This window comes from Pogona vitticeps, chromosome 4 (assembly GCF_051106095.1).
Source record: "Pogona vitticeps strain Pit_001003342236 chromosome 4, PviZW2.1, whole genome shotgun sequence".
Lineage (NCBI taxonomy): Eukaryota > Metazoa > Chordata > Lepidosauria > Squamata > Agamidae > Pogona > Pogona vitticeps.
In genome coordinates, this window is record NC_135786.1 from 109,372,747 (window position 1) to 109,385,600 (window position 12,854).

The 12,854-nt window shown below is 43.4% G+C and overlaps 1 protein-coding gene across 6 annotated transcripts in view; it reads left to right on the forward strand.

The window, feature by feature from the left end:
• The window catches only part of BRINP3 (BMP/retinoic acid inducible neural specific 3), a 369,852-nt gene that overhangs the window by 249,170 nt on the left and 107,828 nt on the right, over window positions 1-12,854 (forward strand). For all 6 annotated transcript variants that reach the window (XM_020790487.3, XM_020790489.3, XM_078392316.1 and 3 more), the window contains one exon: window positions 2,722-2,827. In XM_020790487.3, the coding sequence (XP_020646146.1) occupies window positions 2,722-2,827 (106 nt within the window). The remainder of the gene's footprint in view (window positions 1-2,721; window positions 2,828-12,854) is intronic.

The window sequence follows — 12,854 nt, forward strand, 5'->3', positions numbered from 1 at the left end:
GCTCTCAAACCGCTAAGTTGGCGGGAGCTTGGACAAGTGACAGGAGCTCACTCCATCGCGTGGCTTCAATCTTACGCCTGCAGGTCTTCTGAACTTGCAGCACAGAGGCTTCTGCAGTTCAACCCGCAGCACCACCACGTATTACTTGAGTCAATACTGGGAATTTATACACAAGCTAACCCCTAGAAGAAACACAATACTGGAAAGAGGGCATAACCCCCCCCCCCCCAGTTTCCAGGTTTTGCAGGATTTTTACCCATCTCAATCATCAGAAGTTTCACTCATGTAAAATGAAATTGCATGATGTCCCACGTTACAGAGTGTGGCAACACAGAACCATCTAGAACAAGCATTTTCTGGCAATAGCAGAAAATGAAGGTTGAAAACATAATCAAAGCTTATTTCCTGTCATAGAACAAACTTATTAAGGGGGAAAGGTATGTAGCGAACACCCTGTCTTCCTATATGTATAAAATGGTATTGGCCTGCACCAATGGGAGCTGTTGGGAGGCGGAGCTGGAGAAACCAGGGGTGAGGAGTGAGTCAGAGACAGAGGGATAAAAAAGGAGTTTGGGAGGTTTGAGGCAGAGAGGGTGTTTAAGGAGTGATTAGTCAGAGTGTGACCTGTATTAATTAAGATAGGAGAGGTTAAAGGAAAATACTGAAGCTTTGTGTAACTTTAAGAATGTGCTTAAGAACTATTCCTAAAACAACTTGCAATCAATAAACCTGTTTAAAAGTTTCTGTTTAAAAGTTCAGTACTGAATGGACCTCATTCTTTCATAGGAAATATAGGCTGATAAAGAGACCAACTGGTGGCAGCTTGTTAAAGGGCGTGTTGGGATACTCGTGTGAGCTCTGTGTTTGGTGAAACAAGCAGGGGCCACGGGGTAAACGCCACAGTTACTAATCTGCTTCTCAACTTCAGAAGCTCTGCAGCTTACACCAAGGTCACTACAGTTTACACCAGCAGTAGGCAACCCAGGGCCTTCCAGATATATCAAAGTACAATTCCAGTAGTGTCTGACTATTGGCTACATTGCATAGGACTGGTGGGACCTATAGCATCAAACATCTGGAAAGCACATAATAGCTTGCTCTGGTCTTAACAGAGGTTCATATGTTGTCAATAATTGAGATTTGTGCTGTGCATTAATGTATATTTTGAGGTTTTTTGATTGGTGCAAGTGAAGGGTTTTTCCCCTATCCTTAAGGTTTAACAAAGTAGGTTTAGCTTCAAAGGGACTGTTTTTTTATGTGTATATACTTTCCATCCCTCCAATTCTTTGTACCCTGTTGTGTGTGGGGAGAGGGTTGGGGCAGAAGCCTTCTGAACATTGAGTGATCCATGGGCATAGCAATCAATCCAGCTATAGAGTTGGAACCAGAAGTAAGCATTCACAAAATGTGTGTCCTAAACTGCTTTCCCACATGTATATATGATTTGATGGGTTCTGGTGATTTAAAAAAAAATTATACTGCAATGACATCCTCTGCCAAGATGTGAAGACATTTTCATTCAGACAGGCCTGTGGTAGCTGCTTGCTATGGAAGGGTTTTTAACTGGAGTGAGCAGTTGTTGTGTTGTTGTTTTTGTATTTAGTAACTGACTTTCAATTGTGCTTTACAGTTATAATTCAAATGTATTTTAATAGTATATCTTTTTATGTTACTTTCCCCTTATTTTTTTAACTTTGTTGGTGAGCCACCCCTGGTATATACATACCCAATACACATACCTTTAATATACTTATTTAATATGGGTTTTTAAGTGATGTAGTGCATATTCTGTGACCTAATACATATTTTTAAAAAAATTCCTTTCCTTTTCTCCTCCATGAGCCAAGGAAATGTTTAATTTGCCAGTATTGTGAAGTGTCTCCCTTCTTAAGCCATGTCACAATACTGGTAACTTAAAAGAGGAAAGCCTGCTTTAATTTACCGTATTTCCAGCAATCACACCATGCTGGAAACAGACCAAAACAGAATGATCCTACCCTCACCGAAAAAGCAGAAGCCCCTGACAGGGGCCAGAAAGGTGCAAGGAGGACTACTCTGGGGGATGGTTTCCTTGAGGAAAGGCGTTGTCTGATCACTGTCTTTAGGAACAAACCAGCCCACCCCTGTTTGGTCCACCAAACAGTGGGTTAAATGCCCATGTAGTCAGCCTCTAAGTTGCAACTGGGGTTACTGTTTTAATATTGTTAAATACTATTTTAATATTACTGAAGGAAGCAATGGGTTTGGACCTTATTCCTTCCACTCCTCCTTTTTTAGTTCATTGCATCCTTCATCCACAAGAAGGAAATAATTACAAGTTCATGCAGCATTAGCTGAGCTGAGATTTCTCTGAGGAAAATTTTATGATGCCATTTTATGAGAATTTTTAGTCCACATTTGGAGAATTTCAGCTTCCGTCACCCACCACTGTATGACAAAACATAACCCCATCCTAATTTTGTGTCCTGCAGACAGAGTGAAAAATGGTGGAGGGGAGTCATTAAAAGTGAAACATATGGTGTAGGATTTGCTCAACCTTGTAAAAAGATTTTTACATTTCAAAATTATCCATAATAGTCTGACAAGCAGGACTGAAAGTGCTATACCACTTGTATCTGTGCACACGAACTCTGCTGCTGCATTTTTCCTGGTGTTTTGTGAAGGTAACTTATTCTGTTCTGTATAATACAGCAAATGGTTTTCCATTCCCTTACTCACTAGGTAACAGAAACCCGGACTGGTCCTCTTGGCTGCAGTAACTATGACAACTTAGATTCTGTCAGTTCTGTTCTGGTACAGAGTCCGGAAAATAAGATTCAATTGCAAGGTACGTGGGTGGACTCTTTTTTTCCAATTTTTTAATGGGAAGACATTTATAAGGTTACTAGTCAGATTCTTTAAACTTCTGTCTAAACAGTACATGTTGAAGATCAGTTCAGATGTTGTATTTCCTTAACCTTAAACAAGGAGGTAGAGCTTATGGTTTGATCTGTCATGTTTGAAATGCCAGAGGCAAGATGAAACCTTTGAACTCCTCCAAATATTCCATGGCTAAGAGCCAGTCTAGATATTATAGGTGTCACCTTCGTTTAGCATCCTTGTGATCTTATATGCTACCACTTGTACCCACTTTGCCCACCTCTACATTTCAAGCCAGGGTTGGCAAAATACAGCCTTCAGCTGTGGATGGACTGCAGCTCCTGCATTCTTCCTCATTGACCTTGATGGCCAGGGTTTCTGGGAATTGCAGTCCAGAAATTTCAGGAAGGCCACCCTTTGCCCACCCTTGATTTAAAACAACCCATCATGCAAGTTGAGCCCACTACATGATGGATCAAACTCACATACCTTGTTTCCCCGAAAATAAGACAGGGTCTTATATTATTTTTGCTCCAAAAAAAAAAAAAAAAAACATTAGGGCTTATTTTCAGGGGATGTTTTATTTTGTCATGTACAACCATCTGCATTTATTCAAATGCAGTCCTGCCATCTTCTGGTTGCTGCACAATGGTGGAGGGCAGGGTTTCACATAACTAGGCTTATTTTGGAGTAGGACTTATATTATGAGCATCCTGAAAAATCATACTAGGGCTTATTTTCAGGTTAGGTCTTATTTTCGGGGAAACAGGGTAGTGAGTTAATTTGAATAATAAGGATTCACATTTCACAGTAAAAATGCCAGACTCAGTTATCACTGTTGTGCACACTGCCTCTGCAATTTGCCAGTACTTCCACCAAATTTATCCATATCTTTATTTCCACCCTATAAAGGATGCAGTTCTAAGCATACATAACAAGATATCCATCCCACTAAACTCACTGGAACTTACTTTCTGAGTGAAAATATTTACATGAGGTGTAGAAAAGCATCTTTCTTGATCAGAGCCCTTAGAGAAAATACGGGGTTGGTGGGGTTTTTTCCACATGATGTGCAGCTCCTAGCTTTGTGAGCCTAGGAAGAGGTACCCCCTCACAGAATCAAAGTTTTTCCTTTACCTCCTCCCCAGTCAAATTAAACGACTTGTTTTCTTGTTGTATCTACTAATCACCCAGAAAACAAAGCAAAAAGGTCTTGGGTCCTCATCAGTCTTCACAATTAGGACTTCAAGCTTTTACTGTTTGGTGCATCCATGATCTGGCTCCCCAACAGCAATCATATGGCATTCTCAGCATTTTAAGACACAGCACTTCACGTGGAGCAATATTGGTAGCAAACTGAACAGAGCCTCATGCACATTTTCTCATGCCAGACCATTTGAGCCAGTAGGATTGCAATTTCCCCTTCCCTCTGCCTTCCCCATGAGGTCTCAGCACCTGATGACAAGCCTGGGAAGCCCTGCTTAGCAGTTTTTTTTAAGACTGTGCAAAGGACTGCAGGGGGAGAATATGGGGTATCAAGCCCTGTCACCTTAGCATATATTCCTTACTGTGATGTGAAACTGAAGCCAGTATATACAGTGTGGCAGCCTAAGATACATATACTTATTTTTATTTGATTGATTAGAGTTGCTCTTACTCCTTCACAACATACTCCATTATAGATCAAATTTTATTTTTATTTACTAAAATTGTATTTCATCTTTCCTCCAAGAAGCTCAGAGCTGTCTACAATGCCTCCACAACTCATTTTATTCATCTCAAAAAGTCTATAAGGTTGGTTAGATTTATACAGACAGACAGAAAGATATTGAATAGGAGAAAGAAAAAGAGAGATGAATCTCTGATCATCCCAGCAAACATTATGGCTCAAAATGTGAATCCCTAGCTTCCCACTGCCTATTATACTACTCTGCCTATTATGTTACATTAATGCCCAAGTAGTCTTTCATCATGGCAGTGGCCACCTTGTCTTACAAGAACTGTAGAAGCATAACACAAAAAGTGACTGGAAGAAAATAACAGGGATTGGTTGGTTTACCAATACAAAGAATATATTTTGTTGAACAGTGTATTTCTTAAACCTTTTGCACCCCATTCTTTGTAATAAGATTAAAAAGGCAATTCTCATTATTTGTTATATGCTGGACAAAATGCCATATGATACCCTTGTCGGTACCCTTGTCATGGTCGGACCACCACCTAATAAAGTGTACCATTAAAATGGCTCTCCCCCCCTGCAGGGAGCAGGGATCTATTGTTATGGTCCGCCCTCGAAGGCTACTGGATCTGGTTGGATTCCAGGATGCCATGAGAGGTGTTACGGCTGACCTGGCTGGCGCTCCTGTCGAGGCTCTGGTGGATGGCTGGTTTGCTGCCGCGACTAGGGCTGTTGACATGATCGCACCTAAACGCCCTCTCCGTTGCAGAGACCGCCCGGCACCCTGGTTTAATCGGGACCTCCGGGCGAGGAAGCGGGTCAGGAGACGGCTAGAGCGCAAATGGAGAAAGGTCCCGACGGATTTCAATAGGATAGCTGTCAGGGTCGCTACTAACCTTTATCTTGCTAAGGTAAAGGCTGCTAGTAGATCATACCTCGCTAACCGGATAAGCGAGGCGTCCAACCAGCAGGCGGAGTTATTCCGTATAGTACGCGACCTATCCGGAATTGGTCCGGGGATGGGCCTCCCCCTAGTTTTTCGCCGGACCAATTTGCAGCATTTTTTAAATCAAAAGTGGAGGCCATCCGCCGGGACCTCTCTCCTTTTTTGAGCACAGTGAGTCGAGCTGAGATGTCCAGCGCTCCGTCTTGCCCGGTGATCCTGGACACCTTTCAGCCTGTTACGCCTGACACTGTCTCCAGGGCGCTTGACCGCTGTCGTGCCACCACCTCCTCTTTGGACCCTTGCCCGGCCTGGCTAATCAAAGCAGCCAGGCCGCTAACAACGGAGTGGGCCACGGCTATAATAAATGGGTCTCTCCTTGAGGGCAGATTTCCATCTGCCCTGAAGGACACACTCATTAGGCCCATCAGGAAGAAACCTAGTTTGGCGGCGGACGAAATTGGCAACTACAGGCCCGTCGCCAATGTTTCTTTCCTTAGCAAGGTAGTCGAGAGGGTGGTGGCCGACCAGCTTCAAGCACTCCTGGATGAAACAGATGCCCTGGATCCATTCCAGTTGGGCTTCAGGCCGCGCCACGGCACAGAAACGGCTTTGGTCGCCCTGTGTGATGACCTATTGAGGGAGGCCGATAGGGGCAAAGTGTCCCTGTTGGTCCTCCTCGACATCTCAGCGGCCTTTGATACCATTGACCACGGTATCCTCCTGGGGAGGCTCTCCGAGTTGGGAATAGGTGGCCTGGCATTGTCCTGGCTCCGTTCCTTCTTGGAGGACCGCCCCCAGAGAGTTCAGCTTGGGGAGAGAGTCTCGGCCCCGTGGAGCCTCAATTGTGGGGTTCCACAGGGGTCGATTATCTCCCCAATGCTATTTAACATCTATATGAGGCCGCTGGGTGGGGTCATCAGGGGGTGTGGTGCTTCGTGTCACCAGTATGCGGACGACACGCAGCTCTACATCTCCTTTTCGCCAACCGCAGGAGAAGCCATTCTGTGCCTTCAGCGCTGCCTGGGGACTATACTGGAATGGATGCAGGAGAACGGGCTTAGGCTGAACCCGGACAAGACGGAAGTACTGAGGGTGGGCCCTCCCACAGTTGGGGATTTGGGAAACTCCCTCTCTTTTGGGGGGGTGACTCTCCCTGCAAAGGATGGTGTACGCGGCTTGGGGATCCATCTGGACCCGGTGCTCTCCATGGAGTCCCAGGTGGCGTCCGTGGTCCGCACCGCCTTTTTTCACCTCAGGCGGATAGCCCAGCTGCGGCCCTACCTGGATGTGGGGGCGCTCACCATCTTAGTACACGCGTTCGTAATCTCAAGTTTAGACCACTGTAATGCGCTCTACGTGGGGCTTCCTTTGAGGTTGCTGCGGAAATTACAGGTGGTGCAGAATGCGGCGGCCAGACTACTCAGTGGGCTGAGAAGATACCAACATATTTCGCCCACTCTGGCCGCATTGCATTGGCTGCCCATCAGGTTCCGCATCGACTTCAAAGTGTTAACGCTTACGTATAAAGCCCTAAACGGTTTAGGGCCTCGATACCTGGCGGAACGCCTACTCCCACCAAGTTCTACCCGGGTCACACGGGTGAGCCAGGAGGTGAGGCTGAGGAGCTTAACGCCGAGGGAGGCCCGAAAAGAGAAAACAAGAAATAGGGCCTTCTCAGCGGTGGCTCCTCGCCTTTGGAATAACTTACCTCCTGGCATTCGCGGAGCTCCCTCGCTGGGCACCTTTAAGAACTTATTAAAGACTTGGATGTTTCGGCAGGCCTTCTCTCCAGATTACTTTTGATTTTTTCTCTCCTTTATTGTTTCCCTACTTTTAATTGTTATTGTAATTATGCTGTTTTATGTTATTGTATTTTATCTTTGTTGTTGGCCGCCTAGAGTAGTCCACCACGACTAGATAGGCGGGATATAAATTAAATAAATAATAATAATAATAATAATAATTTATTTACAAGATTTGAGTGGCGTACAACAATATTAAAACTTTAGAAAACTTTAAAATCATTAAAAATAGGCAATATTATAATAATATCCTATATTAAAAGTCATTTTATCATTAATAAATCCTGCTGCTCATATGGCCAGCTAAAGAATACTATTTGATTAAAATGCTGGCTAAAAAGAAAGGTCTTTGCCTAGTGCCAAAAAGCGTTGGAACCAGGCAGATCTCTATAGGGATGGCATTCCAAAGTTGGGGGGCAACAACCAAAAAGGCCCTATTTCGACATGCCATCCCCCTCACCTCTTTCAGGGATGGCACCTTCAGAAGGGCCTCCTGGCCTGATCTTAGAGGACGGGCAGGCTCATATGGAAGAAGGCGGTCCTTTAGGTAACCAGGCCCTAAGCTGTTTAGGGCTTTATATGTCAAAGTAAGCACTTTGAACTGGGCCCAAGCAGCAACCGGCAGCCAGTGTAAATTTTTCAGAATCAGTGTGATATGAGTCCACATGGCGGCACAACCTATTAGCCACACAGCCTGGTTCTGTGCCAGTTGCCATCACCAGACCATCTTGAAAGACTGCCCCATGTATAGCCCATTGCAATAGTCCAGTCTGGTTGTTATCAATGCATGTGTGCATGTGTTGCCAGGCTCCGCTCATCCAGGTAAGGGCAAAGTTAATATATTCTCCGCAGCTGTAAGAAGGCATCCCTGGACACTGAGTCCACCTGGGCTTCCAAGGTCAGACTTGGGTCAAGGAGCACCCCCAAGCTGTGGACCCTGTCCTTTAGGGGGAGCGTAACCCCATCTAGGGCAGGGAAATGGCTCTTTAACCTATCTGGTGGAACACCTACCAGCAGCACTTCCAACTTGTTTGGATTGAGCCTCAGTTTATTGACCCTCATCCAGTCCATTGTCATGTCCAGGCACAAGTTCAGAATGGTGACTGTCACACCTGGATTGGTACAAAATGAGAGGTAGAGCTGGGTGTCATCAGCGCATTGCTGACTCCTCAGCCCAAACCTCTTAATGACCTCCCCCAGCAGTTTCATGTAGATGTTGAATAGCATGGGGGACAGTATAGATCCCTGAGGAACCCGATGATGCAACTGCCATGGATCAGAACTACTGTTCCCCAGCACCATCTTCTGGACCCGATCAGCCAGGTAGGAGCGGAACTACCGTAAAACAGTGCCTCCCATTCCCATCCCAGCCAATCTGTCCAGAAGGACTCCATGCTCCATGGTGTCGAAAACCACTGAGATGTCCAGGAGAATCAACAGGGACACATTCCCCATGTCTCTCTCCCGGCAGAGGTTGTCAAACAGAGTGACCAAGGCAGTCTCTGTCCCATAACCCGGCCTGAAACCCAATTGAAACAGATCTAGATAACCTGTTTCATCCAGGAGAGCCTGGAGCTGCTCAGCCACCACATGTTCCAACACCCTGCCGAGAAAATTAATGATACATTTAAGATGATTTTTAAAAATGAAAACACATTAAAATATAACAACAGCCCCCAGATTGCTTCAGAGGGTTGAATCAAAATAACAAATATCATAGCTAATGTGTTAGCATTAATGTTAACATATAGAAATATGAATGTTGTTATCTCTTACAAGCTCTGAAATAACCTGTTCAATGAAACCTTGTTCCTTATAATATACTGTTCCATGTTCTGCTTGTCCTTCTGTTAGTGAATTATAGGGCTAAAATACCTTCATAATCGCCAAGAGAGAAAAAATACATACCAATTAAAATTGCAGTTGGACAATGAAACATGGATTGTTATTCCCTGCTTGCCTTTTTTTAGCATTTTTTTCCTGCTGCTTGGAATTTTAGTGATGATGTTTACAACAACAAAAAAATTGTATTGATCTAACTCAGTGGTTCTTAACCTTTGTTACTCAGGTGTTTTTGAACTGCAACTCCCAGAAACCCAGCGAGCACAGCTGGTGGTGAAGGCTTCTGGGAGTTGAAGTCCAAAAACACCTGAGTAACCCAAGGTTAAGAACCAGTGATCTAACTGACAGGCTTTAGCTTCCTCCAGAGTATTTGGAGATGATTTGCAGTCAGGTTGCTCCAAATGTAAATCATATTTGGAGGTCAGGTGCATCATTCCCCTCCCCATTGAAATAAAAGGGAACTGTGTGGTCAATACAAAATAAAATCCATCTTGCCAAGAACTTTTGAACTTTAAGTTTTTCACACTGGTACAAGCCTGATGACATGGACTTAATCCACGAAAGCTCGCATATCCTTTTTTTAAAGTGGTCTATAAAGATATCATCTACTCTTTCACTTGTGTGTTTTTTTCCCAGTAAGTAAATGATAAAATTAAAGGCTGTCAGTTATACTGACCAAATTATTCCACAAATGGTCAGTGAATTCCAGATGAAGAATGATCCCAGGTAGCTAAAATGAGAATTCAATTATTCAGGAAAGAAATGATGAATTTCTATATTGCTACAAAATTTGGCAATATAAGCCTGGAAAAAAATGCCTGGGGACGGTTCTCATGGATCAGTAGCTCACAGGCAGGCTACTCTGTATTAATCTTCCATTTTGAAGCAATTTAGATGACTACAGAACATAATACAAAACACATCTAAGGCTGATGTAAAGGCAGTGCAGTTTCAGGCAATTTTGGCCATCTTCAAGTCTGCTTGGGCTCTTTCTATAAAACATTTGAAAGTGTGACACTTCTTGAATGCAGAAGCATGCCTCCCATTGGAGATACTGCAGGTGTTTCAGCTCTTGTGGGTTTAGAATATGACTGTCTGAAAATAACAATATTTTCCCATCCCTGGCTCTCAGGACAGGTGGTGAGAATTATCTTCCCACTAAATTGATGGATAAACTCAACATTCTCCCTTCACTTCTCACATAATAGGACAGCCTATCTGGAATTGTACGCCTGGTATTTTTGGGCATATAACAACTTGATAGATGATCCTGTCATTTACATTGGGGCTCCTGTCTCCACTGTGTTTATGGAAATTATTTTCAGTTCAGAAGCTGCTCTCCCCATGCTTGACATAATATTTGTCAGTAAAATGCTTTGGAAATTGGTTGTTACATCAATCATAGACCTGTTTTGATACATGCTGTTGGATTCCTAAAATCATAGCGCACAGAGCTGCCTTTTGAAAATAATTTTATACTCAATGTCCCTTTAACAAATAAAGGACTCCATCTAGCCCAAAGCTTTATTTTCATCCACCCCGGATTGCATTTACATGTATGTGCACTGTGACAATAAAGTTTACATATTTTGATATGAAAAAATAGAAGCACAAAGGAAATTGATTTGATCAGTGCTTGTTTTTCATAAGCCTTCCAACTGCATCCAGTCTTTTAAAATATTTTCATTACAACTATGTGAGTTGTTATTTTTCCCCATAATCTGTGCACTCATTTCTGCTGCTTTTGATCAAGCAGGTTTTAGGGTCAAAACTTGCCAACAGCAACAGTAGTGGGGTGAGTGTACAGACATGAGCAGGGATTCCTATTGGGGTGGGAAGGAGAAGAGGAACAAGAGGAAGAAGATGGAGACAGGAGGAAGAGGAAGAGGAGGAGAAAAATTGCCTTCCTCCCACCTAAGAAAAACCAGATCATCCCATTAGTGGTCCTGTGCTTGGACTACAAACAGCCATGGATAGATTATATTTTCTGGGAGCTACATGCAGAAAACCTCTCTTGTGCATAACATTTTGGAATCAATAGAGATTATACAGGCCTATTTCCTTTTGTTTTATACCACCCCTCTATCGATTGATAAAATTATATAAAAATAATATTTAATCAGTCTAAATTGAATTCCTTTGATGAGGAAATAAGCGTCATTTAGAAGCAGTTAATAGTAGTGGAATTCATTTCCCCACTGGTGACAAAACATACTCGTATTATAATAGAAATGTGACACTGGAAAGGCCCCCAATGTTCACAAATACAGCCCCCTGCTATAAAAATCACTACCCTTTGATGAGGTAGTGATTTTCATCTATGCACGTAGCATATATCTAAGTCTATCTTTCAGTCCTCCATTCACCATGTTTTATGCCCAGGGATTCTTTCTTCAACCTTTAAAAAAGAAGAAAGAAAATGGCTGCCACTATTCATTGTTTTGTATGGATCGAGGAAAGAGACTTCGGTGGGGAAAAAATTAGACAACAGGATGAGAAGCATGGAGTTCCAGAGGTTGTTGACCTGCAGCTCCCATTATCTCTCATCATGCTTTGTTTGGAGTAGTGAGATGTCACCCACTGCTCATCCTTGCTCTAGGTCAGTGGTTCCCAACCCCAGATCTTATTGGACTACAACTCCCAGAAATCCTGGCCTGCACAGCTAGCAGTGAAGGATTCTGGAAGTTGTAGTCCAAGAACATCTGGGGACTCAAGGTTGGGAACCACTGAACTAGATTGTTGTCTCTATGGTGCAGGAGGAAATATATATACACTTAATGTCTGCAACAAAGATGCCTTTGCATGGATTGCTGTACTTCTGAAACCCTTTATGTGATTCAAAGTGTTGATTGTGCAGGTTTAGGAATTTCATGGAATCCTCCACAGGTACAGGTTCACACAACAAGATGCTATGAAATGCCTCCATGTTACAGATATCAACTCTGTACGTAGAGACGCCTGTAAAGGTGGAGTTGTGTGATGATACAACATTGAGTAGGGCTGCTTTGCAGAGCCCAATGCCTATTGATTTAGTGAGTTTCATCCAGTTTAATAACATTCCAAGAGGCTCTCCTCACACCATTCACAAACAATCTTAATGAACTCAGTATTATTACACATTAGGTCATTTTCTTAACTTTTAAATTTACATCTCATCTGTTTCCCCATGAAGGGTTCCAGAGTGGCTTACAAAATACGTAAAACAGAAATGTTAAGACTAGAGATGGGGATGGATATAAAAACAGATTGTTTTTCCGACAAATATAGCCAATTTGTAATTATCTGTTGATCTGTATTTCTGGGTTCTAGAGACCCCCACAAATACGAAGGGATGAATATTTACCCATTTTTATTTGTGCTTCATAAAAAAAACACCATTTCACCTACCAGCTGCCAATCAGCTGATCAGCGGCAGAAAGGGAGCCACCACCCCACACAGCCACCCAATACCACAGCCTACCCCCACCTCCTTCTTTTCCCTACTTAGCCCTCCCCCATCCCCAAGGATAGCTCCTTACCTTAATCAAAGCTGCCAAGGTCTCTTGGGCTAGTCCGAGCCACGGCATGTAAAAAGGGAGACTGGCTGCCCTTTGCGAAGATGGCAGCTGTGACTTCATTTAGGGTAGGGAAGGTGCAGCTGCTATCTTTGCAAAGGGCAGCCTGGATTCCCTTAGCCTGACTTAAGGGAATCCAGGCTGCCCTTTGCAAAGATGGCAGCTGCACCTTC